This window comes from Monodelphis domestica, chromosome 4 (assembly GCF_027887165.1).
Source record: "Monodelphis domestica isolate mMonDom1 chromosome 4, mMonDom1.pri, whole genome shotgun sequence".
Lineage (NCBI taxonomy): Eukaryota > Metazoa > Chordata > Mammalia > Didelphimorphia > Didelphidae > Monodelphis > Monodelphis domestica.
This window is the reverse complement of record NC_077230.1, coordinates 273469514-273497339: the sequence shown is the minus strand read 5'-3', so window position 1 is coordinate 273497339 and position 27826 is coordinate 273469514. Positions and strand designations below refer to the sequence as shown.

At 38.4% G+C, this 27826-nt stretch overlaps 1 protein-coding gene across 5 annotated transcripts in view; it reads left to right on the top strand.

The window, feature by feature from the left end:
* The window catches only part of FEZ1 (fasciculation and elongation protein zeta 1), a 67909-nt gene that overhangs the window by 7853 nt on the left and 32230 nt on the right, over positions 1-27826 (top strand). For 2 of the 5 annotated variants that reach the window (XM_016433964.2, XM_056794571.1), the window contains one exon: positions 26680-27035. In XM_016433964.2, the coding sequence (XP_016289450.1) occupies positions 26725-27035 (311 nt within the window). In that variant the 5' untranslated portion in view covers positions 26680-26724. Of the gene's footprint in view, positions 1-16745; positions 17130-24509; positions 24605-26679; positions 27036-27826 lie in introns of those variants that run through there. The other 3 variants (XM_001364962.5, XM_016433963.2, XM_016433962.2) reach the window with 3 other exon arrangements.

Genomic DNA, 27826 nt, shown 5'->3' with positions numbered 1-27826 from the left:
CTTTCAAAGTGGTTTGTCATAACAATGTTGTACCTTCCTCATATTTCACTGAAAAAAAACTGTCATTCTCTTAGAGCTTTTTCTTCTCCAGTCCTCCTCTTATATGCTTTCTGCTATTTTCTCCTCCTTCATCCCTGTCTCACAGGAAGAAGTTATTCTTCTCCTGGCAGAAACAAGCCTATCTTTATGCTCAAGTTTCTCATTCCATTCTGTCTTCTACAGATTGCCCTATTATTCCTATTGCAATACCCTGGTCTCCTTGCCTCAATTATCTCTTCACTCCAGTCCATCCTCCCATTCACCTCTCAAATTAATCTTCCTAAAGTACAGGTCTGACCTGAGTTTTCTGTTACCACCAGGATCAAATATAAAATCCTCTGTTTGGTGTTCAAAACCCTCATAATCTTGCCCCTTCCTACCCTTCCAGTCAGTCATCTTACACTTTATTCTTCTCCACGTATGCTAAGATCCAGTGATGCTAGCCTCCTGGCTGTTCCTCAAACAAGATATTCCATCTACTGACTCCCTGCATTTTCACCAGCTGTCCCTTCAACTCCTGGCTTCTTTAAAGTCTCAGCTAAAGTACCACCTTCTGCAAGAAGACTTTCCTAGTCTTCTTTAATTCTAGTGCCTTCCCTCTAAGATTGCCCCCAGTTAATCCTGTATGTGTCTTGTTAATATATAATTGTTTGCATATTTTTGCATATGATTATTTTTTTCTTTTAGTAGAGTGAGCTCTGGGAAAACAAGAATAATCTTTTATTTATTTATTTGCCAGGCCCTCACATATAGTAGGAGCTTAATAAATGCTCTTTAAATTGACTTGGAAAGAAGATCATAACCATTCTTTTCATCACTGATAGTCATGAATTCACTCCTGCCAAGGACTTCATTCCTTTTACTGCTCTTGTTTTGCCATTTATAACTGAGTTTCACTGATCCTAAAGTACCTGATTTTCTTCTCCTAATTTGTTGTTACTCAGTCATTTCAGGTGTGTCTGACTATTCATGATTCCAGTTGAGGTTTTCTTCCAAAAGAGTCTAGAGCTGTTTGCCATTTCCTTCTCTAGCTCATTTGACAGATGAGGAAGCTGAGGTTGACAGGGGCAAGTGACTTTTCCAGAGTCATGCAGCTAATAAGTATTTGAGACCAGATTGAATTTAGGGAGAGGAGTCTTCTTGACTCCAAGCCCAGCACTTAATTCACTGTACCATCTATAAATAAATAAAATTTTTGTAAATATATTTATAGAGAGGCCCTTGACTAATGAATGGAGCACTGGGGTTCAAGACAGGAAGATCTGCATTCATATCTTCTTCTAATACTATCCCTGTAACCCTAGGAAAAGTATTGATACATCTGAGCCTCTCTTCACCTGTAAAATGAGGGAGTGGTACTAGATGGCCTCTAAGATCCTTTCTAGCATTAAATCTGATTATATACATGGACATTTCCATTGTTTCAAAAAGTATTTTCTTTTTCCCCTTTAAAATTTTATTTTTAAATTCATTTTTATTTTATTTTAAAGTTCTCTTTTCTTAGGGATTTTTGACTAATATATTATTCTTATGGTTGCTGGGGATTAATTCAAATCCCAATAAAATACTCAAGTCAGTTTAGGAACTTTATGGTGATGAATATATATATATATATATTCATCTATATATATAGATATATATATTCATCTATATATAGATATATATAGATATATAGATATATAATGAATATAGAGGGAAGGAATTAAGAAGAGAGAGGGAAAAAGGTATAAAATTTCTCCAGCCTAACCTGAGCCAAGGGGAATTCAGAGACTTCCAGCCACAAGGCCTCCTCTGAGATGAGGGGCCTCCTAGGAGGATGTCGTTTTAGGAAAGGTAAAAGAAAAAAAAAGGAATCAACCTAAACTCTGAGAGAGCTCAGGGAAGACACCTCACCTGACCAACACCAAGATGCCAAAATGCTGCCACGAGCCACACCGCTAGTGGAACCCAATGTCTCTGAGAGAGAGACCCCTCGAAGCCTACACCACCAAAAAGAGCCTGGCAAGAGGAAGTGACGCAAATATATAGACTGTTTTTTATATCACTTTCTGAGTCTCACATGTACCAATGGTAGCTTAAGCTTGACTTAGGACAGCCCAGGGGGTCTGTCAGTTGTTTCTTATTTGTCATTTGCTAGTACATGTATGTTATAGGCCATCCTCCTCAACACTTAATCCTTAAGTAGAGGTATAGACATTCCTGTTTGTTAGGATTTTAAAGATTTAATCAGGGTGGAGAAAATCTAAAATTCACACTTTCCCCTACTTCTACTCACCTAGAAGTCAAGAAAAACCCATTAGAAATATCCTATGTGTAAATAAATGTGTGTATATATGTATATATTCATGCAGATGCATTTCAACATTAGTCATATCCAAAAAAAGAGAAAGAAAAAGAAAAAAAGAAAATATGCTTCATTCTGCACTCTTTCATAAAGTCTGGAGGTGGATAGTATATTTCATCACTGAGTCCTCTGGAATTGTGGTTGGTCATTGTGTTGATCAGAGTTCTTACATCTTTCAGAGTTGATTATAATATTGTTGTTATTGTTCTCCTGGTTCTGTATCTGTCATTTAGTATTAGTTCACACAAGTTTTTCTGAAACCATTCCCTTCCATCATTTCTTACATCATAATAGTAGTCAAATTCATATGCCACAATTTCTCCAGCCATTTCCAATGTACAGGCATTCCCTCAGTTTCCAATTATTCATTACCACCAAAAGAATTGTTTGTTTGTTTTTTTGGTATACTGTATATAGATCTTTTTTTCTTTCTTTGATCTCTTTGAGACATAGATTTAGTAGTGATATCTCTGGGTTAATGGATATACAGTCTTACAGCTTTTTGGGTATAGTTGCAAACTGCTTCCCAGAATGATTGAACCAGCTTACAACTCTATCAATATTACTTTATTGCCTTTGTTTTCCCAAAGTCCCTCCAGCATTTGTCACTTTCTGTTTTTATCATTTTAGCCAACATGATGAGTATGAGATGGTATCTCGGAGTTGTTTTAATGTGCATCTTTCAGATTGTTAGGGACTCAAATAATTTTTTCATATGGTTATTGATAGGTTGGATTTCTCTCTCTGAATACTTCCTAATCATATTCTTTGACCATTTATCAATTGGAGAAGGGCTCTTATTCTTGTAAATCTGACTCGTTTCCCTATGAGGTGAGCATTTAGACTTTAAAATTACTTCTGGCTATGAGGAACTGATTTATGGTCAGCTCATATGAGATTGTGTTTTCCTGCTGGGGCAACAGAAATTAATTCTCATTCCTGCTGGAAGTGCTCTCAGGTATAGAGTAATTACCTACAAGCTGGCTAGATGATGGCAAAGAGGTTTCGAATCTCGTGGAATTTGCTGTTTCCCTTGTGGAGAGAAATCGGTGAGTTTAATCAACCCTGGAGAATAGAGATGGAAAGGAATATAGATCTGAATTAAATGTTAGTTTGTTTGAAGAAGATTAGTGAAGGAAAAAATCCAGGTCGGTCTTTACCTATTATAGGGCAGAGACTGAGTATTTAAGGACTGCACAGGGCATAATAAAGGTACAGTGCTCATCAAAGTTGCTCAATTCCACATTAGAATCTAAAGTCTAAGGTTTTTTTTTTGTTAAAGTTTTCTTGATGCTTTTTGCTTTTTACAGTAGTCTTTTCTTGATGTTTATATCCCCCTCTCTTTTCCACTGAATCCTATTTTTATAACCAAAGAAAACATTAAAACACAATTGACAAATGGCTATAGTTGAGAGCATCTGCAACATTCCACTTCTGTAATATCCCCCCACACACACATTCTCCCTATTGAAAGCACAGACCTTTTTTTTTTATCATAGGAGATAGATTCTGGTTAATACAATTAATCTTAAATTTGGCTGCCTTTTAGTATTATTTTCTTTTGCATTATTGTGTTTGCTGGATATATTTTCTCTTGGCTTTGTTTCTTTCAGCATCACTTCATAAAATTATAGTCTGATTCTTCTAGATCAGGGCTTAATCATTTTTTTCTGGATCATGGATGGATGCCTTTGGCAGCCTAGTGAAATCTATGGGTAGCTTCTCAGAATGCATTTTTAAACTTCAAAAATAAAATACATAGGATTACAAAGGAAACCAAATACAATAAAATGCATGTGGTGGTGTTCTTTTTTTTTTATGTTCATGGATGACTCCAAGTTAAGAACCACCCTTCTAGAGGAAGATCTAAGAGGATAAAGCACTATTATCAAACCATGTTGAGAAGCACAGAAACAAGCCATGATTCTGAAACTCTCATTTCCTACAGTGGCTACTATGAGTCTGCATGAGGAATAGTATCTAAATTAAATTTTATTTCCTGGATTCTATTTTCTTTTTTTTTTAAACCCTTACCTTCCACCTTAGAATCAATACTAAGAATTGTTTCCAAGGCAGAAGAGTGGTAAAGGCTAAGCAATGGGGGTTAAGTGTGGACTCTATTTTCTTTAAATATATACCCAAAGGAGCTATCTGTGGTCAGTCATTTAGATCCCTAAACTATTGTTCCAAACTCCACATTTGGATTTCTGACTTACCTTCTTCTTTCTTGTCATAGTATATGTTCCCTCTATAGCTGAGAGATGAGAGGGCTCTGGAAAATTAAATATTAGGGAAGCTAGGTTGCTCAGTGGATAGGGAACTAGACCTGGAGACTGGAGGTCCTGTGTTCAAATCCAACTTCAGATACTTCCTGATGTGAGAGAGCTTTGAAGTAAAACCCTAGATCTGGATGAGTACCCTTTTTATCAAGAATGGCAATTCCAATATCAAAGAAAAAAATACTCCAAATAGCCAGAAAGATTTCAGCTACCAAGGAAATATATTTAAAATAATAGAATGGTCATTTCCTCTAAAAATGAGAGGAAATTTTAGAATATAATATTCTTAAAAGCAAAAGAAAAGAACTTATAACCAAAAATAATTTACCATGCAAAGCTGAATATCATCCTATGGGGAGAAAATGTATCTTAAATGAACTAATATTGGGAAAAAATTAAATTTTTTTTTAAAGAAAGGAAGAATTTTAGTGTCTGGTACCTTATCTTGCCAGGTGATCTGCAGAATCTTCCTAAAATTATTTAAATGGAAGTAATTCAAATTGCTGGCATGGTGTTGGTATACTGTCCAGATTTCATAAGCATACAACAAGAAGGTCAGCTCAGTAGTGCTGTAGACCTTCAATTTGGTAGGCAACCTAATACCTCATTTCTCCCATACTTTCCTTCAGAGCCTCCCAAACAATGAGCTAGCTTTTGCAATGTATGCATCAACCTCAACATCTATTTGGATATTTCTAGAAAGTATACAACCAATTTATCCACAACACTGAAAATTTCTTCATTTGCTTTAACGAATGTTACCATGTTTGGATAGTATGGTAGTGACTGGTAGAGAACTTCTCTTTTTTTTTAGTATTGTTTCAGGCCCCAAGTAGTACAAGTGGCAAAGAATCTATCCATACACTGTTGCATCTCAGTCTCAGAGGCTACATTAAGTACACAATCATCTGCAAACAAAAACTCATGCACCAACTCTCCCTCCATTTTGTCTTGGCTTGTTGCCTTTATAAGTGAAATAATTTACTATGAGTGTGATAGCTGACCTTGATGCTATTTTCGTCCTCACTGGAAGCCTCCAACAACATTTATGAAAAGGTCATGCTATAAAGAATGGGATCGAACACACAGCCCCGCTTCACTCCAGTGGGTGACTGGGAAAGCATAAGAAAATTGTCCATTAGCCAGAACCCATTCAAGCATTCTGTCATGGAGCTGTCATTGAAGAACTCCAAACCACCAACTTTTGTCATGAGTTTCCACAACTCCTCATAACTGATGGTATCAAAGGCCTTAGTCATATTGACAAATGTTGTATACAAACCTCTGTTCTGCTCCTGGCATTTCTCCTGGAGCTATTGGACAGTAAAAACTATATTGACCATTCCTTGGCCTTTTTTTTCTTTTTTTTTAAACCCTTACCTTCCGTCTTGGAGTCAATACTGTGTATTGGCTCCAAGGCAGAAGAGTGGTAAGGGCTAGGCAATGGGGGTCAAGTGACTTGCCCAGGGTCACACAGCTAGGAAGTGGCTGAGGTCAGATTTGAACCTAGGACTTCCCATCTCTAGGCCTGGTTCTCAATCCACTGAGCTACCCAGCTGACCCCCTTGGCCTTTTCTTAAACCACACTGGCTCAAAGGTAACTGACCATCTTCCAGGTGAAGCCTATTTAGGAGGACTCAGCAAGTTCCTTGGAGCAGTGACAGAGAAAAAGAGAAAGCCCCTCACTGTGATTGTCACAAGGCAATCTATTTCTTTTTCCTTTATAGAGGTAGACAATAGAGGCATTCTTGATCTCTGGGGGAATAACTTCCTCTTGCCATATAATCCAGAAAATTTTAGTCAGCTTTTGTATGATAAGTGGCCTTCCTGACTTATAAATTATTGCTGGAATCATCACCAGGCACTTTGCCATACAAGAGGAGTCTAATGGCATTCAAAACCTTTTCTTCAGTTGGGAGTCTAGTGAGATAGAGGGATTGATTTCAGCCTGAGGTATATGGTCAGTGGCTTCAGCACTGGATGATGATTGTCTGTTGAGAAAACTGTGAAAGTACTCAACCCAACTCTCCAGGATCATGTCCTTATCATTCATCAGTATGTCTCCATCAGCACTAAGTAATTAAATTAAAAAATAGATCTTTGGCTCATAAAATAGCCTTCGAGGAGTAGTAGAAGTGCTTTGAGTTGTAACTATCAGCATAAAACAGAACTTCAGCTGTCTTTTTACTGAGCCATGAATCCTGCATCTCACTAAGCTTCTCTTGTACTTTACTTTTGATGGAGTCAAAGCTGCTTCCATAGAGAGGAGCAAACTATCCTGCTAGTAAACCTTGTGGAGAGTTCTCAATTTTTTGTTGGTAGTTTCTGAATTTCCCCATCATTTTATCAAACCAATCCTGATGTTTGTGAATATTCTGGCCCAGATGAGTAAATGTCAGTGCTATATTCCAAATCTCTAAAAGCTGCCCACTCCTTTTTTGCCCCACTGTGGCCAACAATATTCCCTCTAAGTCAGCAACAAACTGTTAACACACTGAGAAATCCTCTAATCTTTTGACCAGAAAACTTAATTCCACTGATGATGGTGGCATGGCACTTTCCTGCAAGTGCATTTTCATGAGCCTGGTTTTCATTCCTTTTGGGAGGCATACAAGTTTATTGATGAGATTATATTTTATTTCAAACCTTCTCTAGCTTCACAGAGGCTCTCATCATAGTAACTACTACAGAAATACATGTATCCAGATCTGACTTCACTAAGCTAGCATTCATTTGCCAGCTATGTTTTACTGCATGACTGCTTTTGGATGCAATACCTGCTGAGTTCTCTCATAATAAGTGTTGTTCATATTTCAGGTCTACTGGATTTAACATTACCTGTAAGTGTGTGCACATTCCATGTGCCAATGGTGAGTGGAATCATCTTTGCAAAAGTTTTAGCACATTATTTTTCGTTTCAACTAGAAGGAAGGATCCCCACCTGCCGAGATAAGCAGTCTAGCATTAGGTAAAGCAGATAACTTCAAGCAGACAATTTTTAGGGTATCTTTTTTAGCTCCTTCCTTGCACAAGGAGGTCAGCAGTGTGCTCCTTAAAAATGGCTGCTCAGATATCCAGAGGGCTGCCAAATCCTACTGCTGCTTTCAGTGAGAAGATGACACTATGCCCTAGGCTGCCTGTGTGCATGGTTATGATTGCAGCTCCCAGTTTATCTACACTTGCTGCCTCATCACTTGCCCATCACCACAAGATTTTTAACGTAAGAGTAAAATAATGAGATTGTAAAATGACATAGGTGATGCCTTTTGACTTGGGCATGAATCAAATTTAAGTGAGACAGAGTTGCTCAAAATTGTCAGCCTCATTCTATCTTCCAGAATCATTGAAGTTTACTGGCAAGGCAAAAGTCAAGGTAACTGGTGATGGTCCAGGATGCAACGTATGACCTTGGCATCTTGGATGTCTGACCAAGCTCTAAGTGCTCCACAGTGCCTACTTCCACTGTCTCTGTGGCTGTTGGAACAAATGATTCTCATCTGCTCCTTCTGGCAGGGGAACTCTTCATATGCTTGGAGTAGATGTCCTCCTAACTCACTGATGGGTTTGAGGCCTATCAGTTACCCTCAACCTGATTTAGCCTGCCTGCTGAGAAGGTTTCCCTGGCAGGCTATGTACACTACAGCTTCTTGGAGCCACAGGTGAGAGCTAGGTCTCAGGTGGGCACCAAAAGAGGAAAGGAACCCTGAAGAAAAATGGCTTGGTGAGCCTTCATTACAGAATTCTATCTCTCTCCTCTTCCCATTTCCCAGGTCTATCCTTTTCCACTGCTCCCAAGCTTAAGTAACAGGGGTACTTTCCAACTTTCCACAATCCATGGCATGAGAAATATAGAATCAGATATGACTTTTCCATTTCTTTACTTGGCTTCCCTTCCTGGTTCTCTGCATACCTAGGGCTGCAGGAAGGAAATTCTTCAAGATCAAAAGACATTGGAGTCATCAATCTCATAAGCATTGATTAAGTGTCTACTATGTGCCAAGCACTATGTTAAACACTGAGGACACAATGAAAGTCAAAAACAGTTTCTGCCTTCAAGAAACTTACAATTTAATGGGGAGAGACAATATACAAATATAAGGGGGGAGGTAGTGTTGCTCATGAAGGTTATATGTAGCCACATGGGTCTGTCTCAGTGGGGTTTGCAGAGAGATATGCATGAATGTTTCTAAACTCTCTTCAACCACTCTTCTCCAAGGAAAATTGCTTCCTTCCAGGAAGGGACTAGGAGAATGGGACCATGAGGCTGGTCATTCAGCGCTGTTCAGAAAAAGATTACCTGACTATACAATATATCTATGTGGCCTGCTAAATATTGTTAGTCTGAGGAAAATCATTTTAGGTTCAAACTGTGCTCCTGATTGCTCTCCTTTTATGAGAAAGAAGTACCCCAAGCTCTACATCCAAAGGCTTAATTGACTCTGTCCTTACCAAATACTAGTTATGCAAAGACCACACATAGTTATGAAATAAATCCATTTATCTGAGCCAATGACAAACAGAAATCAGAAAAATTAAACAAATGAGAATCTACCAAACACAATACAGTGTGAATGAACTCTTGCACTGAGAGCAAGATATTTCAGTTCAACTAATACAAAGTCCTAGATCTCATCTGAGGAGGAGATTCCTCAAAGTCTTTAAAGTGTTAAACAAGGGATAGAGACATATTTGGAGTCCTAGTTCCTCTACATGTTGGCTTTTCTATCTTCAAATACCTCTTCCTGATGTAAATCTAGACCCATATGAGTTCTCTTTTGAAGCTGAAGCCCAGAAGACTTGGTTTCTTCTCCCAAGCTCTTACCAACTCCACCCCACACTGTAGCTCAGAGTATAAAGTAATCACTTTCTTCCATTGAGAAAATGTTGCACCATTGTGCAAACGGACTTTGAACTCCTGGCTACATATGAACTGCATGTAATAACCATGAACTAATTACAATTACAACCCTGGATAAACAAGATACATAAAGGATTTTGTTATTGTTACATCATATCTGAGTCTTCCTGACCCCATTTGGAGTTTACATGGCAAAGATAATGGAATGATTTGCTGTTTCATTTTCCAGCTTATTTTATAGATGAGGAACTGAGGCAAACAGGTTAAATAAATTGCCAATATCATATAACTAATAAATGTCTGACTTTGAATTTGAACTCATGAAGATGAGTCTTTCTGATTCTAAACCTAGGACTTTACTGTGCCCCCTAGCTATATGAAGAATAAATTAGAAATAATCTCTAGGAAAGGCATTAACATTAAGGAGAAACAGAAAAGCTTATTTTAGCAGAGATTCAAAGGAATAAAGGGAATTTATGAGGAGAAGATAAGGAGGAAGAAAACTCTACTTACCCACTGGGGACAGCCAGTAATAATGCATAGGATGGAGAGATGGAGAGTGTTGTATAAGGAACAGCAAGGAAACCAGAATCTCTGAACCTCAGTCCATACTGAACTGTCTGAGATGAAAAAAATTTTAGAAGAATCTCTCTTTATCTTACATTTTTAAATACTTTATATATAGATGTGTGTGTGTGTATATATATATATATACATATATATTTATAATATAAATATATATGTATATATATATATGGACAAAGGACAAAATTTATTTTAAAGTGGACATAATCTTACTACTAACATTTGGGAAGCTTTGGATAATTCCAAGACAGGTGTCCCTTGCACAGGCATTTCCCACCCCACCAAGTAATCATGAAAATGAGGAACAATCTGTCCTGAGAAATTTCTGGCTACATAAGTATATTGTACATTGGGTGAATTTTAATTATGAGTTTGAGGTCTTTATGCAATGTTTCAACACAAAATGCATTTTAAAAAATAAGAATATGGATCAGGGGTTGCTAATCTCTCAATTAGTATATCAAAGTAATATTATTAATGATTCTATTCTCTTGGCATCTTGCCATATCTAAAATGTCTTGTGAAATAAACCCTAAATGCAGTTTATGCTGCCTTCACTATGGATTTCTTTGGTGTATTTTTGGTCTGAACTCCTCCTTACTTGCCAACTTCTTAAATGCCATTTTAATTTACTTGTTTAGTACATGAAGGACTGAAGTGTTGGGGGTCCAAACCTGATAGTTTTACTATCACTGATGATTAAAATAGATAGTTATAGAAACACATACCAATTTGTTCCATTTTCCCTGTACTTTTTGTTCTCTTGCCAGTTTCATCTATGAATGCTCTGAGATGATGTGGCTCATTTGGGTCTTATGCCAAACTTTCTGTGGACATATTTTTAATTCAACTGCTTTTTACTGTTTTTTGAGTGATAATTCTTGTAATCTTCTGTTGTCCTCCTCTGCAATGTTTTATAAGTGAGTTTGTATACTAAACTGATGTTATTCTTGGTTGTTATTTTTCTGCTTTTGGAAAAGAAATGAAAAGTTTGTGGGTGAAGACAATTTTGACCTTTTGGTCATGGTGACTACTTTGTAACAATTAAACTATTACAGTAGTGATAATCAGGGTCAATATCTTTGCTTTTTTTCCAGTTCCAATTTTTTTTTGCATCCTTTGAATAGGTCAGGTTGAAGTTGACAGTCTCTTCTTATATCTATCCTTCTGATTTGATACTGATTTTGATTATTGTTCTAACTAGTCAATGGTCTGACTGTGTACAGAACATTGACTTGGATATGGCTCCCATATGAGAGTAATTAGTCATTTCATGTCTGTGAAAATAGTCAGGTACATTTTCCTAATGTTGTTTGGTGCTCACATTGCAAAATATATTCTTACCTCTTTTGGAGGGAAATGTTCATGACATATAGTTATGAGGTTTCTTAATTGTCTACTAACCTTTGACTGATTTCATTTTTCTACTCTAAACCGTATTTTTCAATATATTTTTCACCATCCTCCCCAAACCCATTTTGTACTAAAGTTATCAAGTTTCAAAATGTATATTGACCCAGTCTGGAATACCTCATCAACTTCAAAGAATTTCTCCACCTCTAAATCCTCTGCAATAAATAGTTGGCATATAACTGTGATTACATTCATAGTGGCTCTTTTGCAAATGCTCATCGTGAGCCTTGCAGTATGAAATGGACAAATATTCTATAAAATGATTTTTTTTGCTGTAAGTAAATAGTGAAGCTAACTCTTTTGTTTTATTTCTCCAGTGAGAACCTGTGAACTATCTTAAAAACAAACAAACAAACTTTTTCCTTCTGTCTTAGAATCAATACTATCAGTTCTAAGGCAGAAGAGCAGAGTAAGGGCTAGGCGATTATAATTAAGTCGTTTGCCTAGGTTCACATAGCTAGTAGTACCTGACCTTAGATTTGAACCTAGGATTTAGCTACCCCCACCTCTCTATTTAGCCACATCTTTTTTTCTATCTGCTAGTTTCATTTACTTCAAGAATATTAATATTGGTTCAATTCATTTTTATTAAGAGTATGTCAACTTGTTGATCACTGGAAATATCTCATATTTAAAGTATATCCCATTATTATTTATAGATGATCTAAAAACTGTGATTCTTGGAACCCTCTGCTGACTTTTCAGTCAATCAACAAACATTTATTAAGCACTTACCATCTACTTGTCACTGTGCTAAGTGCAGAGAATTCAGAGACAAAAAAAATAGTCTTTTCCCTTAATGAGTTTACATTCTTATTTTTTTTAATTATTATTGCTATTTTTACTTTTATATTGACTCAGTTTATCTCCATATCCCTCCTCTGACATCTCTGAGAAAGCTCTTCCTTATAAGAAAGACTTTTTTTTTTATTTATTAATTCATTTAGAATATTTTTCCATGGTTACAAGATTCATGTTCTTTTCCTCCCCTCTGCCCTCCCCCCTCCTGGAGCTGATGAGCAATTCCACTGGGTTATACATGTGTTATATAACAAAGAATTTTAAAAGAAAGAGGAAGAAAAGAAAAAATCAGCAAAACTGATCAATGAATTAAAAATATATATATAACATTACATGCAATATCCTACACCTGTAGATTCCCATCTCTGCAAAAAGTCAGAGGAAGTGACTTTTCATAATTCTTTAAGGACAATTTTGTAAGATTTATTTTTGATTGCTTTGCAATTTTTTTTTCCCATTTACATTTTTGTAATCATTGTGTATATTGTCTTCCTGGATCTGTTTACTTCACTTTGCATTAGTAGATTTAGATCTTTTTATGCTTCTCTCTATAATGTTTATCACTTCTTAAAGCACAGTAATATTTCATTCCATTCACATACAATGATTTGTTTAGTCATCTTCCACATAATGGCATCTACTTTGTTTCTGGTTCTTTGTTATCACAGAAATATTGCTGTATATATTTTGGTGTTTATGGAGACAAATAAAAAGCTATGTACCTACAAGATACATACAATGGAAAAGCAATAAAAGAAGAAAAGCCATTGGGAGTGGGGAGGTGGAAAGAATGGAATAGGACCAGCAAAGGTTTTCTATAGGAAGGTAGAATTTTATGTGAGTCTTGAAGGAAATCCCTGGAAACCAAAAGGCAGAGACCATGGGGAAGAGAATCTGCAGATGTGAGGAGCAGCCTATGCAAGGGCATGGAGATGAGAGATGGGGTTTTGAAAAACTGTTTGAAAAACTGCAAATAGGCGAGCATTTAAAAAAATCCTTATCTTCCTTCTTAGAATTAATACTATGTATTGGTTCCAAGGCAGAACAGCAGTAAGGGTTGGGCAGTGGGGGAGTCAAATGACTTGCCTAGGGCCACACAGCTAGAAAGTATCTAAGGCCAGTAGATCAGTATTAATGGTTCATAAAGTACACAGAAGGGTGTAATATGTAAGAAGGCTGAAAAGGTTGAAAGGGCCCCATGTTATGAAGATATTATTTAATTAAATTAATTATTAACAGGGAAGTTCATATTTGCTCCTGAAAGTAATAGGGAGGCAGTGGAACTCATTGAACAGGGAATGACATGGTTTCACATTCACATTCACATACCTTCACATTAGAAAAATCACCCTGAAGCTAATGAGGTGGCTTAGATGATAGTGTGCCGGACCTGGAGACAGGAGATCCTGGGTTCAATTTTGACCTCAAACACTTCCTAGCTGTGTGACTTGGGCAAGACACTTAATCTCAATTTTCTAGTCTTTATATCTCTTCTGCCTTGGAACTGATACTCAATATCAAATTTAACACAAAAGGTAAGGGTTAAAAAATAAAGAAAGAAAAATTTAAAAACAAAAAAAAAGAAAAATCACCCTGGTGAAGATGAGTGAAGGATGGATTAGAGTAGAGAGAGACTAGAGGTTTAGAAACCATTTAGAAGTTTATTATAATAGTTTAGTTGAGAGGTAACAAAAGCTTGAACTAGGGGCTATGTCTGTGTGACTAGAGAAATGGAGAAATATACAGTAAAGTATAAAAAAAAAGACATAATAAGATGTGGTAACAGATTGCTGATATAGAGTAGAGAGAGGAGCTGAGGATGACACCAAAGTTACTAGCTTGGGTGACTGGAAGGATGATGGTGCCCCTGTCGAGGTAGATAGAAAGAGCAAAGGGTGGAAAGAGTTGGGAGAAAATATAATGGAGTTCTGTTTAAGACATGTTAAATTTGAAATGTATACAGAACATCCAGTTTGAAATGAATCATAGGCAATTAATAATGTATGATTATATCAGGTGACAGGCTAGGGTTGGCTAAATAAGTAATAACAACAATAATAGTAATAATAATAGCTGGAATCAGATATACTGGTAAATTTTTTTAAATTGGCTCACAGAACACACTTTAAAATTCAATCTGTAGTATTACGATTTTCTCCATCCCTTTCTTAAGTCTAGACAATCAACAAAATAATAAATCAAACCCTGAGTTGTAGTTGTGAGGTATCATGCTCACACTGAAAATTTAACAATCAAATCTCCAGCACTCTCCTAGCTAGAATAATTTGCACAGAAATAATTGTATCTTTGATAACTGATAAAATAACTAATTGAATACTAAGTGAAAAAAAGAGGGGGCTTTGGTAAAGATCTGGGATTGATACCCATTGTTAACAGACATGGCACAGATGAAGAATGGACAAAGGAGACCAAAAATAACGATCACACAGGAGGAGAAGCAGAAGAAAGCAGTATCATGACAACCAAGAGAGGAGAAAATATCTAGGTGGAGAGGAAGATCACCTATGTCAAATATTGCAGAGAAGTTTTAAAAGATTTGCCTTGTTTCAGTCAGGGCTTAGTTGAGATTAGATAACACATTTACCTTGATAATTTTGTGCATTGATACTTTTGTGATTTCTTCTACCTTTATTCAGCAGCATGTGAATAGGAGAGGAGGGGCAAATAGAGGGAATAATCTGTGCTTATGTTTTGTCAAGGCAAAATCAGTGATAAAAGAAGAGGGCAAGAGATTCAAAAGTAGAGGATCTTGTGATAGTGTAAAGTTGAATTGGTTCATCTGGTATTGAGTCAGGGGAAGGAAGAGAGTATTAATGGGGCAGTAATGACAGCCTGAGAAAGAACAGAGGAATGAATGAATGGAGGAAATGAATGGAAGTCATAATGAGGACAAAGAATAGAGTTAAGGGTTATATGGCACAGGGAAAGAAGAAATAATAAATTATTATAATCGAATAAAGGACTTTTGGAGTTCCTAAAGAAGAAAGTGGAACCCTCATGGGTGATTGCAAGATCAAGGATATGACTGTCTCTGTGTGTAGCTGAGGTGGAATGGAAGCTGTGAAGGACCAAAAGACATTTTTTTCTTTGTTTTCAGTGGTAACCATGACCAAATCTTTCATCTCTACCTCCTTATTGGCCTACTGGTGATGGACTTGTCTATTCTTGTAAAGGGAAGGGAATTAACACCTACAATGTGCCAGGCACCGTGTTAAGTGGTTTACAAATATCCTCTCATGTGACATTTGAACTTCAGGTCAACTCTGAGAGATAAGTTATTATCCCAATATTATAGTTGAGGAAACTGAGGCAAACAGATTAAATACACAGGATCTATCCACAGCCCCACTAAGATGCCCCCCTTAAAAATGGCTGATCATCAAACAGAGGACTCAGCTTGATATTTGCAACCTTTCATGAATGGCAGACTCTTCCAGAGCTTGGGCTTCATTGTCTTAAGAACATAGGATTGCCTTCACACCACAAGGAAATAGGACTAGAGCTTTGTGAAAATGGTGGCATAAAGACCTCTGGGTTTAGTGTCAGAAGATCTGGCTTTGATACTCCCTATGTAATCTAAGTCAAATCACTTTACTTCTGTGAATGTTTCCTTATCTAGAAAATCTTGACAATAATTAGCTTCATCACAATGTTGTGATGTGGAAAACATTTTATAAATTTTAAAGTATTCATTATTATTACAACTCGTTATAATGGTGTCCTTTACCACATAACTGACTTGCTCTGAGGGATTTTTAATTTGGTCTTTGTGAACTTCATTTTTTAAAAAAATATCTTTTAATGACTGCATTTCAATAACAATCAGTTTCCTTTATATGTATTTTAATTTATACACTGAAAAACATTATTCTGAGAAGGGCCCTTAGCTTCATTAGTCAAAGGGGTTCATGACACACAAAAAAAGATTAAGAATCTCTGCTTATATAGTCTATCATAACAAGGCTGATAAGCTCCTGAAGAGATCTCTCTTCATTGTCCTCCTAAATCTCTTTACATTATCCCAAATCTTCCCTCTCAGCTTTTCCCCTTTGACCTGAAGCTTGTGATTTTAAAGTCTAGATCTTTGACATGAACCCTTCGTGGTTTCCAGCTGACCTTTACCCACTGGATGTGTGACCTCCATTGAGAGTATGTATGTGTGTTCATCAGTTCACGCTTCGACCCTGGAGCCAGAGTTGGGCATTGGGGATTCACTGGGAAGTTGCTCCCAATTTTTCCCTCTAAGGGGCATCAGGGGCTGTGTAGGTAGTTAAAACTGCAGCCTGAATTTTGTATAAATGCTAAGTATGCATAAGCAAAGGAGAGTGACCAACTGCTAAGGAGGGCATCCATAAACTCATCAATATTAATAAAAGAGGAGGCTATGGGCTGGAGGGGGTGCGGGGAAGGATGACTGAGGCACGTCCACGCGAGTTCGCGTGCCCCTGGGAAGTTGATGAATATTAATAACGAGGGAGCCCAGGGCCAGGCCAGGCCAGGCCAGGCAGGGTCTCAGTTGCGCGCTCCTGAGCAGCCGGCGCCTGCTAAGGAAAGAGGCTGGAGCCGGCCCGAGCTCGCGCGCGCGCGCGTTCCTGAGAGCCTGGGTGTGCGCTGAGGGCGGGGAGGGGGAGAAAGGAAAGGGAGGGGGAGAGGCACTGCTGGTGCAGCTGGGGGGAAGCGCTCGCTCCGCTTGTCACCACCGCTCCGGCCGCCGCCCGCCGTGGCCCCCGTGAATGGAGGTGTCCGGCTGAGCCCCGGGATCCGCCTCCCTCCGTCAGGAGCCTTACAGGTGCTGTCGCTGGTGGGCTGCCTGGAGTTCGGGTCCCCAGCTACGTTCAGGGCGGGCGGGCAGAGGGGGCGTTGGGAGGCCAAGAGTAGGGGGGCTGCGGGGTCTGGGGAGGCGGAGTGTGGGGTGCGGTCTCGGGTAGGGCCAGCCTGGACCCGCAGCTGCGCCCCTCTGCATTCTGGGACTCACTCAGGAGGCAAGGGTAAACCTCCTCTTCCTCCGCCTCGGGGACGCGCTTCTCGAGGGTCTCTGTCCCCAGAGATGCTCCAGGGGGGCGGCTCCCAGGGCCTCGGCTATCCCAGCCGGGCCCTTTATGCATGTGCGTGCATGTGTCGTGTGTGTGTGTGTGTTGGGGGCAGGGGGAGGGGAAGCCAAGGATAAGGGGAATGTCACCCCAAGCAGGGGTGATGTTGGGAGAATGGTGGTGGGGAAGGAAATACAGTACCTTTTTTTTCTCTCCCCGTCCAACACACACCGCCAGGTTCCATCTTTGCTCTTCGGTACTTCAAAATTCCTTCGCCCACCCATTCCTTTAGTTGCTGAGCATCCCCCCGGGACAGTGCATTCCTGCAATGTCAGAACCCGCAGCTGCTGCAGCGGCCGAGGGGGTAGCGGGTGCGAGTGGCGAGTGTTTGAAAACAAAAACACGTTAAGGAAAGGGCCAAATGTGTTTAGTGGAGAGGGTGGGGAAGGGAGAAAGAAGTGTGAGGGGAGAGGACAGGTTGACAGGGCCCACTGTCCGGTAAGCCACAGAGCGTGCTTGTCCTGGCCTCTTAGAGAGTCACAGCTTTGCAAAATTTACACTCCAGCAATTATTCTTCCTTTCCCCTCCTATCCCCTCCACTCTCTTGTCTCCTCTTTCAGCTTTAGCTGTTTCTGTCATGTTTGGCAAAAAAGATTCGTTGAGGCTGTGCAGCTTTTATGGAGAATCGTACTGTCTCTGTTTGGAGCCCCAGCCATTGTGCTCTTGGTGGAAAGGGACTGTGTACTCGCCAGGCTGGAGCAGAATCAGAGGCAGGGAGGGGAGGAAGCCGGGAAAGAGGAGGAAGAAGAAGGGAGAACCAGAACCGGGGGCGTAGCTTTGCTCATTGACAATTAGATACTCCTTCTTGGTCAAAATGTGTGACTGTGTGAAATAAGACTATTAAACGTTCTGTGAGCTATAGTGAGAAGCCTTAGGAATTCTGGGATTGGAGGAGGTAAGGGCAGGCTTCATAGGGGGAACAGAGTGAAGGACTTGGACCCAGGGTCAGGGGTGTAGAGGAGCTTGGGAACGATGTGAAAGACCTTGATGGTGATCTATAGCCCCAGCAAGAAAGCTGCTCTGCCATGCTCCACTCAGGCAGAAAAGACTCATATATTGGTGCTACTGCTCCAATCTGCAGCACATTGTCAGGACTGCAGAGAGAAGCTCATTTTATTTGCTAGGTCTCTGAAGAGTAGCATGCTTAACATTTTCTATCTTGGGTTTATGAGGAAGCAAATCAATGAATCAAGATGAAATAGCACTCTTTTTAGATCCCCCCCCCCCCCAATTCCTTCTCTCCTCAATAGATTGATTGAAAGGTATTTGACTGGTAATCTGGAATGCCTGTGATTCCACTGCAAAATGTGTATTTTTGTTTCCAGTTTCCACTAGGTAGAGGGAAAGGCAGTAACTTGCATAACTCCCCACTCTTCCCCCCAACCCCAGGACCATATTCAGCTTGGAAAGATAGGGGCAAAGGAGTGGGAGGAAAAAAGAATGCCTAAATCAATTTCACAGTGCATACCCAAAAGCACAGTTTTGATAGTTTATATTCCAAATTGGGAGGTGGCATCTTATGGCTCTTTCTTCCTGTCAGTCATCATTTATTTTCGTTTTGGGGAAATATAGGGGAGAAGGAAGAACTGTCATTCATATTAACATAGTTTTGGGAAGGGGAGAGCTTTGAAGTAAACTCTGAATGCAGAGGAAGGAAAGCTTGGCAGATCAGAAGTGGGAGGTTACTCCTGGCATTTTAGATAGCACAAAAGCTATCTTTTGTGGGGAGTGGTGTGTAGTATGAGGGGGTTCAGTTGGGAACAAAGCAAAGATGGCTGAAGGAAGGTTTGGTTAGTGAGAATGAAGGGTATTCTGTTTGACAGGCTGGCATGAGAACCCAAAGGTCTAATAATGTAGCAGTGGCAGATAGAGGCAGAATGCTGAATCCTTGCTTCCTGCCTTGGCACAGAGGCCCTCCTGTAAGCATTAGGCACAGTTTGTGTACTAAGAGGTTGTGTGATATGGTGGAAAGAGATGTGGGAAGAGCCCTGGATTTGGAGCCAGGAGACCCAGATTTCAATCTAAAGCTGGGCCTTTGGCCATTTAACATTTTTTATTAATGACTTGGATAAAGGCATAGATGATGTGCTTGTCAAATTTGCAGATGACACAACTAACACCCTGGATATGATAGGATGCAAAACCATTTTGATAACAAGAACATTGAGCCAAATATAAAAATCTGGGGATTCTAGAAATCAACCTCACAGTACAAGATGAAGGAGATGTGGTTAAACAGAAATTAAAAAAAAAAAGATCCCAGGGTTTGAGTGGACTGCAGACTCAGTCTAAATCCACTGTGTTGTGGAAGCTAGACTAGCAACTAGGAATTTTTGTGCTTAGGACAAATAGTAGACTGGGCTTGGGGCAAATGGCCCCAAACACAACTTCAGTTGAAAAAGAGACCCAGAGACCCCTCCACAGGGGCTGCTGCAAGAGAGGCTGCAGAGAAATAATGGGGGTGGGCAGAGTGGAGGAGGAGCTCCTAGCCTGCCATCTGCTATCTTCCCACTTTAATTATTCTTGCTAACTATACTTATTTCTACAATGAAGGATTGCAAATGTTATCAGCCCCTCTAAAGGGGACACTCTTTAAATGAATGGGTCAAAGCCTGACTTCTCTACTGTAGCTATAACTGATTGACAACTAAGATAATGAATGTGTCCCTCTGGGTGCCTTGAAAAGCATGGCACCAGGAACTAGAGGGGTGTCTGTCACTACCTTGATCAGATTATATCTGAAGAATGGTATTCAATTCTAGGAGCCATATTTTTAGGAAGGATATTGATAACCTGGAGAGTATCCGAGGAAAAATGTTGAATGGCCTCATGATCATGCCATATGATGATCAGAAGATGTCAGTGAAGAGGCAGTGTGTTATGATAGAAAGAACACTGAATATGGAGTCAGTTGTTCTTAAGTTATTTCAGTCATATCCAACTCTTTGTGACCTCTTTTGGCATTTTCTTGACAAAGATGAGGAATATTTCATTTTCTTCTCTAGCACTTTTTACAGATGAACTGAGGCAAACAGGGTTAGATAGCTTGCCCAAGGTCACACAGCTAGTAAGTGTCAAGGGCTAGATTTGAACTCCAGGCCCTGCTCTCTATACCTTGGAGTTGGTACCTGAGTTTAATTCCTAATTCCTCTGTTTACTCTGTGCCTGTGTGAGCAAGTCTTGTAATCTCTGGAACTCAGTTACTCTTCTGTATAATGAGAAGATGGAATTAGATGGCCTCTATGGTCAGTCAGCATTTAATGAGCCCACCTACTCTGTGCCAGTGACTGTGCTAAGCACTGGAAGCTACAGAGAAAGGAAAATCAATCCTGGTTTTCCAGGAGCTCACTGCCTGATGGGGCAGACAACATGCAAACAATTATGTACAAACAAGTTATATACAGAATAAATGGGAGATAATCAGCAATGGGAAAGCTCTAGAATTAAGGGGAATTGGAAAAACTTCTTGTAAAAAGTGGTCCCTTCCAGCTTTAAGTCAATGATTTGTATGATCCTGTGATAGAACTGAGGCTAGTTAGTCTAATGTAAAGATCTGGGGGGATATAAAAATGGGAAGAGGGATTAGACTTTTTTTTTTTTTAGCTGCAGAGGTTAGAATAGGGAATAAAAGTTGCAGAGAAGCAGATTTGATATAAAAAATACTTCCCATAAATCACAGCTATTCAGAAGAGGAATGGGCAGTCCTCAGGAGATAATGGGTTCTTCCTCATTGGGAAGGCTTTAAGCATAGTCCTCATGAATTCTTGTATGCTTTGTTATAGGGGAGAGTCTTGTTCAGTTTTGGATTAGCCTCAGTGACCTCTGGTGTCCATTTCATCTCCAAGATTCTGATTCTGGAAATCTTATGGATACTAACTATATGACTATAAAAAAATCATTTGACCTAGCTGTAATAAATATTTCTTTATTTGTAAAATGATTTTTATGCTACCCACTCCTCAGGGTTGCTGTGAGTAAAAGCTTTGTAAATCTGACAAGATATATTACTTATTATTGGCATAAAGAGCACTGAAGTTGGGAGTCATGAAGAACAAAGTTTAAATACTATCAGACAATTTACTAGCTGTGTGAGCCTGGGCAAGTCACTTAACCTGTCTATCTCAGCTTCCTCAACTATAAAATTGTGATGATAATAGCATCTACCTCCTAGGGTTGTGAAGATAAAATGAGATTATATTGTAAAATGTTTTGCATACCATGTTTTTATGATCATTATTGTCATATAGGAATATCCAGTTCCAGAACTGGTCTTTCACCAAATGTTGATTGGCTTCTGTGTAATGAGTTCACTAAGGCAACAAATATGTATTACAGCTTGAATTAATGAAAACTCTTTTAGATGACACTGCTCATAAAACCTGAGTTTTGGGATAAATTTCTTCTTCATTCATAACTTTCCAGATGAGCCAGTTTTCTTCTCTGTAACCTTCCTTGGCTAATAATGGTTTGGTCTCAGTGTAGCATTCCAGCCTAGCTACTTGAAACTAAATCCCAATCCTAGATATTAGGCACTATGAAGTTACTAGTCTATGGATTATGGTTTGGATAGTGTCATTTTTCAAAATGGCCCCCCATGAGGGGCCCCTTTTTAATTCTGGCATTTTCCTCAGTATAGATTTAAAGAAAGTATGTATATAAAAATCTAGCTAGTTAGATTTTTGAATAACTTCAACTCCCTAGAATAGAACCAATGATCCACAAGGTAGTACCTCAAGAATATAGCTTTTCTTCCATAAAAATCTTCCTAATTCAGGAAATATTTTCATTTTGAACTCCTCTAGCATCTATTACTTGTATAAGGCTTTTGCTATTAATCTTAGATGCTTTTGTGACATCTGTATTGAACTATTATTTAAATCTTGTATTATTATTTACCTTTTTATTTGTCCATGTCTCTCATTAAACTATAAACTTCTTAAGGGCAGGAACTGTCCTAACATAGCATCTTCTATGGAATAGGTATTCAGTGGCCATTGCTAATTGCTTGAGGCTCAGGAGGTATAGTAAGATCATGCCTATTTAGGTCTTAGGATCTTTTAGCATTATCTCTACCCTGCTCAGACCATATCTAGAGTATGTATACAGTGCTGGGAGCCATCTTTTAAGAAAGGATATTGACCATTTGTAGAGTGGGTGTGGGGAGAGACATTTTTATATAGCATAAATGAGATGATGGTAGAGATGACAGCCACAACCAGAAATGTGGAGAAATTAGAATGAATTATAGAGTCATCAATACTCCCTCTAGCAATGGAAAATACAATCTATCTACCTCTCATCCTCTGCTACTCTAACTGCATTCGCCCCCATACATACTACACAAAGGATCTACATGACAAACTAGGGACCTTTCTCTTGGACTTTTAACATTATATAGGTATCAGTGTGGCATATAGGCTATCATCTGTGATCCTTTATTCTTGCTCCATGCCCAGGCCACTCCTTTTCCCAGTCATTCATCTTTTGGATTTCTCTTCTTGCTCATAAGTCATTGGTAATATGATGAAGCTTATTGATGTTCACCATTGCCCTTTGGGTGACCCACAGTTTTGATACTTAAGAGATGGTAGCATTCCATGATTTAGAGCCATATAGTGACACCCAAGGAATGGTGAAAAGAACCACCCATGCTCCTAATCATGTCCTTGGACCAAAAAGTGATTAGAGTCATTGGCATGCTGATAGTTGCTATTCTATAAATATCTTATAAATTATATATGTATATATATATATAAATTATAAAAAAAAATCTATAAATATCTATAAAAATCTTGAAATTAGAAGCCTAATGCAATGCAAAGCACTTTAGATTTGGAGTCAGAGGATTAGGTTCAAATATTGACTTTATTACTCACTGTTCTGTAAATTTAGGCAGGTTATTTAACCTCTGTGGGCCTAAATAGATGAATTTCTGGTTGCACTAGATAACCTCAAAGGTACCTTCCAGCTCTCAATTTACGATCTATAATTATCTAGTCCAATCCTCTTATTTTACAGATGAGAAAACTAAGGAACAGAGAAAATAGGTAATTTTCCTAAGGTCACATACTATAATTTAGGCAGAGTGAAGATTAGAATTCAGATCTTTAAACAAACAAATAAATAAATAGTCCCTTTTTTGAGCACCCCTCAATTTGTAAATTGAAACATTAACTTCAATTCACTATGCATATTACTGTTTCCATGCCTTTGCCAATCCTGTGCCTTCTACGTAGAATAATACTCATGGGTCTTCTCTCCATTCTCTAAATTCTGTCCTTTTTCCTTCAGGGATCAAAGTCATATTTCCAATAAAACTTTTCCTGACTTAATTTAATCTATACTGATGTCCCCTTTTTCTGAACTCTTATAATCTTGATTGTCTTTCATTTTAGTTCAACAAACATTTATTAAATACATCTACTATGTTCCAAGTACTGTAATAGACATGGAACAACAAAAACAAAAATACAAATTTATTTTCTCAAGGAGGTACATTTTATTGGAGGAATACAACATGTACATAAGTTGGTTCAAAGAAGTTTGAGATAGTAGAGAGTACTAAAAACAGATGATTGGGAAAGACTTCATGTAGGAGATAGCTGATCCTTGAAAGAAGGTATGGATTCCAAGAAGTAGAGATGAGGGTATTTAAAATATGGAAAACAGCCTGTAGGAAGGCACAAAAACAAAAGATGGAAAATTGAGACAACTATCTTTTACTAACAAAACAAAAATCATAGGATCATAGATTTAGAACTGGGAGGAATCTTAGAGGACATCTAATCCAATGCCATTGTAATACAAGAGTAACTGAGGCCTAGAGAGGTTGAGTAATCTTCTATGTATTTGACTTAGTCTTTAATTAAACTGTAATTTCATTGGGAGCAAAAACAGTTTCCACAGATGCAGACTTTAAAGCTGAAAAAGTCTTGTAGTCTAATTTCCTTATTTTACCAATAAAGAAATTGGAGACCACAGGAGACATGGCGGTAAAAATATCACAGAAAGTTGGTGACAGGCCTCAGACTAGCTTCCAATCCATAAATACCATTTCCATACTTCTTTTCTCTCCACAGGTTGCCTAGTGTTTTCCCTGCAGTAGATGCTCAGTAAATGTTTATTATTGTTGTTGATGATGATGATGATGGTAATGATATCAACTTAATCCTGGGTAAGAATATCCATGGAATTCTCCCTGATAATGACAGTAACAAGTGGCATTGACATAGTAGTTTATGGTTATAAAGTACTTTGTATGTATTTTCTCATTTGATCCTAATTACAACCATGGGAAATAGTTACTGCAGGTTAATATATTGACTATTTAATAGATGATATTTGGATTCAAAAAACTGACTTAAGATCATAGGATTTAGTGCTATTAGAAATCTTAAAGATTATCAACTCCCCAATTGTGTAGCTGTCTAAGAAGCAGAATAAGGATTTGAACCCAGGTCAGATCTAGGGCTCTTTACATGCCACACCTACCATGGCTTTATCTTTTTAGAGTTCTATAGTTCTGCAAATGGAGACTAAGAACAAAGCTTGTAGTCATTGTTGACTACTTATTTCTTTTCCATGGCTGTGACTACAGTTGTCTATCCTGGAACAGACTCATTACTGTGGGAGCACTTACGTGGGCCAGCATGGATTTGGTCGCCATTTTGTATCATAGTATAGTATGTAGAGAGTTGGAATTTATTTGATAAAAATCTGTGACGAATGTGCTGCCGAATTCACTTAAACAAATTTACCAGACATTAAGTACTGAGTATTTGTAGTGTTCTGTGCTGGGGGAAGGAAGAAAGAAAAAATGAAAAACAACATGGTGTCTCCCCTTACAGAGTTTACAGTCTAGTGGAGGAAAGAGAGGTATATGCAAATATCTATAGAACTGCTTAGATCGTGATTATAAGCAAATTAGAAGTCAAACAGAATAAATTATTAGAAATTCAAATATCTCTTCTAGTTGGGCAGCTCAGGGAAGGCTTGTGGAAAAGGTACTTGAACTGTCTTAAAGAAAGATGAGAATTTCAACAGGTAAAATTATATAGGATGAGTTTACTCTAGCCATAGAAGATGGCATGTGCAAATGCACCAAGGTGGGAGAAGACAGAATCAAAGAATAGTTAGGAGTCCACAATGAGGATGAACAAGGGCTACAAGGGTATAGGAACCAGCTTGTCCAAGGCTTTGAATAAAATCAGTTAAGAAATTTTGTATTTTATTGCCAGGGAACCACTAAAGGCTTTTGAGCAAAGGGTGACATGATCAAACCTTTAGGTTACTTTATTATTTTTCTTTTTTCATTTAGCAAAAATATTTTTCTATCCCGCCTCTCCATCTCACCCACTGAAAAAGAAAGAAAAACAACACTTGTAACAAATATGCAATTGTGCATTACTTAAACTGCAGTGTAAAGAAAGAATAGACCAGAAAGCTACTTTGGAGGCTATTACAATAGTTCAGGCGAGAAACTGAAATAGAGTGCTGACAGTGGGGGGTGGAAAGGAGGAGGTATGAAAGCAGGATCAACAGGACCTGGAAACTGATGGGGTGTTTTTGATGAGGGAGAAGAAAAGTCCAAGATGACATGCACATAGCTTCTCAAAGATGATGACAATATAGAATGATACATGGTAAGTGATAAATGAGTGTTAGAAAATGAGCCTTTAAGAAAGTAAAGGTACAGGTTTCCTACAAGTGCTTGCCTGTGTACGGTATTCAGCATGGCTAGCTTAGACTCTCTCCCTACTGATCGATAGCATCACCAGTTAAAAGCAGCCTCAAAGGGCAGCTAGGTGGCTCAGTGAATAGAGAGCCAGGTCTAGAGACAGGAGGTCCTGGATTCAAATCTAGTCTCAGATACTTCTAGTTGTGTGATCCTTGGCAAGTCACTTAACCCCGGTTGCCTAAGCCTTACCACCCTTCTGCCTCAGGACTTAGTATTGATTCTAAGATGGAAGGTAAGAGTTGAGGAAAAAAAAAAAGCAACTTCAAGAAGTTATTTAGTCTGTTTCTCATATTGGTGTTATTTATAAAGTTCAAATATAAGAGATACCCTAAAATACATATGACATCTAGAATATACAGAATACCCCAAAGGTTGGATAGTTTTCCACCAAGGAAAATAAGATTATTTGCAGATGGATATTGATGATGCTCTAAATATCGTTTAGGAAAACTTAGAGAAAAAGGCTAGTCCTACTTCATATTTTCTTCTTCTTTTTTTTTTTAAATTTCCAGATAAAAGTCAACGTGAAAGCTCTTCTTGGTCAAAACCTGCTCAAGATGGAAGCCCCATTGGTGAGCTTAGATGAAGAGTTTGAGGACTTGCGACCCTGCTATTCGGAGGACAGGGATGAGAAACCTAGATGTTTCTACGGCTCATCCCCCCACCACCTCGAGGACCCCTCTCTCTCTGAGCTTGAGAATTTCTCCTCTGAAATTATTAGCTTCAAGTCCATGGAGGATCTTGTGAATGAATTTGATGAGAAGCTTAATGTGTGCTTTCGAAACTATAATGCCAAGACTGAGAACCTGGCCCCTGTGAAGAATCAGTTGCAGATCCAGGAGGAGGAAGAAAATCTGCAGGATGAGGAGTAAGAAATCTTACCACATTTCCCCATCCCTCCTATGCTTCAGATAACAGAGTCTTTAGGCAGAGGGGTCTCCTTGACAAAGTATCCTCATGGATCCAGAGATTCATGGTTGATCATATCTTCTCCCAGACTCCTCAACACAGCCATGCTTCAGTCACTGGACTGTTCACTCCAGTCTCTGTTTCCTTATCTGTAAATTTAAACATTTGGACACTTGTGCCTTTAATGCCTCTTCTAGAACTAAATTTAAAATCCTATCATCTATTCACATTGCCACTGTGACTATTAGAAGTCTATGAACATCTGTTTCTTAGAAATCATGCACCTTTCTCCTTCCCCTTCCTAAATTCATTGTGATGAAATAAGGTCAGACATTTAAATTTTTTCTCTATGAATATTCTCAAAGTAATTAAGATTAGATTTTAGGATTTAGGATTAGAAAAACAGTCCTAGAATGTCAAAAGGGAAAAAATTAAAGCAAAAAGATAGGATGGGCCAAAATTATGAAACTAGTTATTAACAATTATTGTTATTATGAAACTAATTAACTATCTTAGAGCAAAGAAAGATCATAAATTTTAAGGAAAAATTTGAAGGAGAAGTTAATTTGTTGAATAAGCAAAAGGAAGCAATGGAAATGGGGAAAAAAAGAACATCCATTAGTTTTCTTAAAATCATACAGGAAAAAGGTGAGTCATGAGTAAGAGAAGACTGGAGAGATGTCCTGCTTTCATTTTTTTCCATGGCCTTAAGTGGGAAGAGTGTGCCCATCTACAGATTTTAGGGCAAGA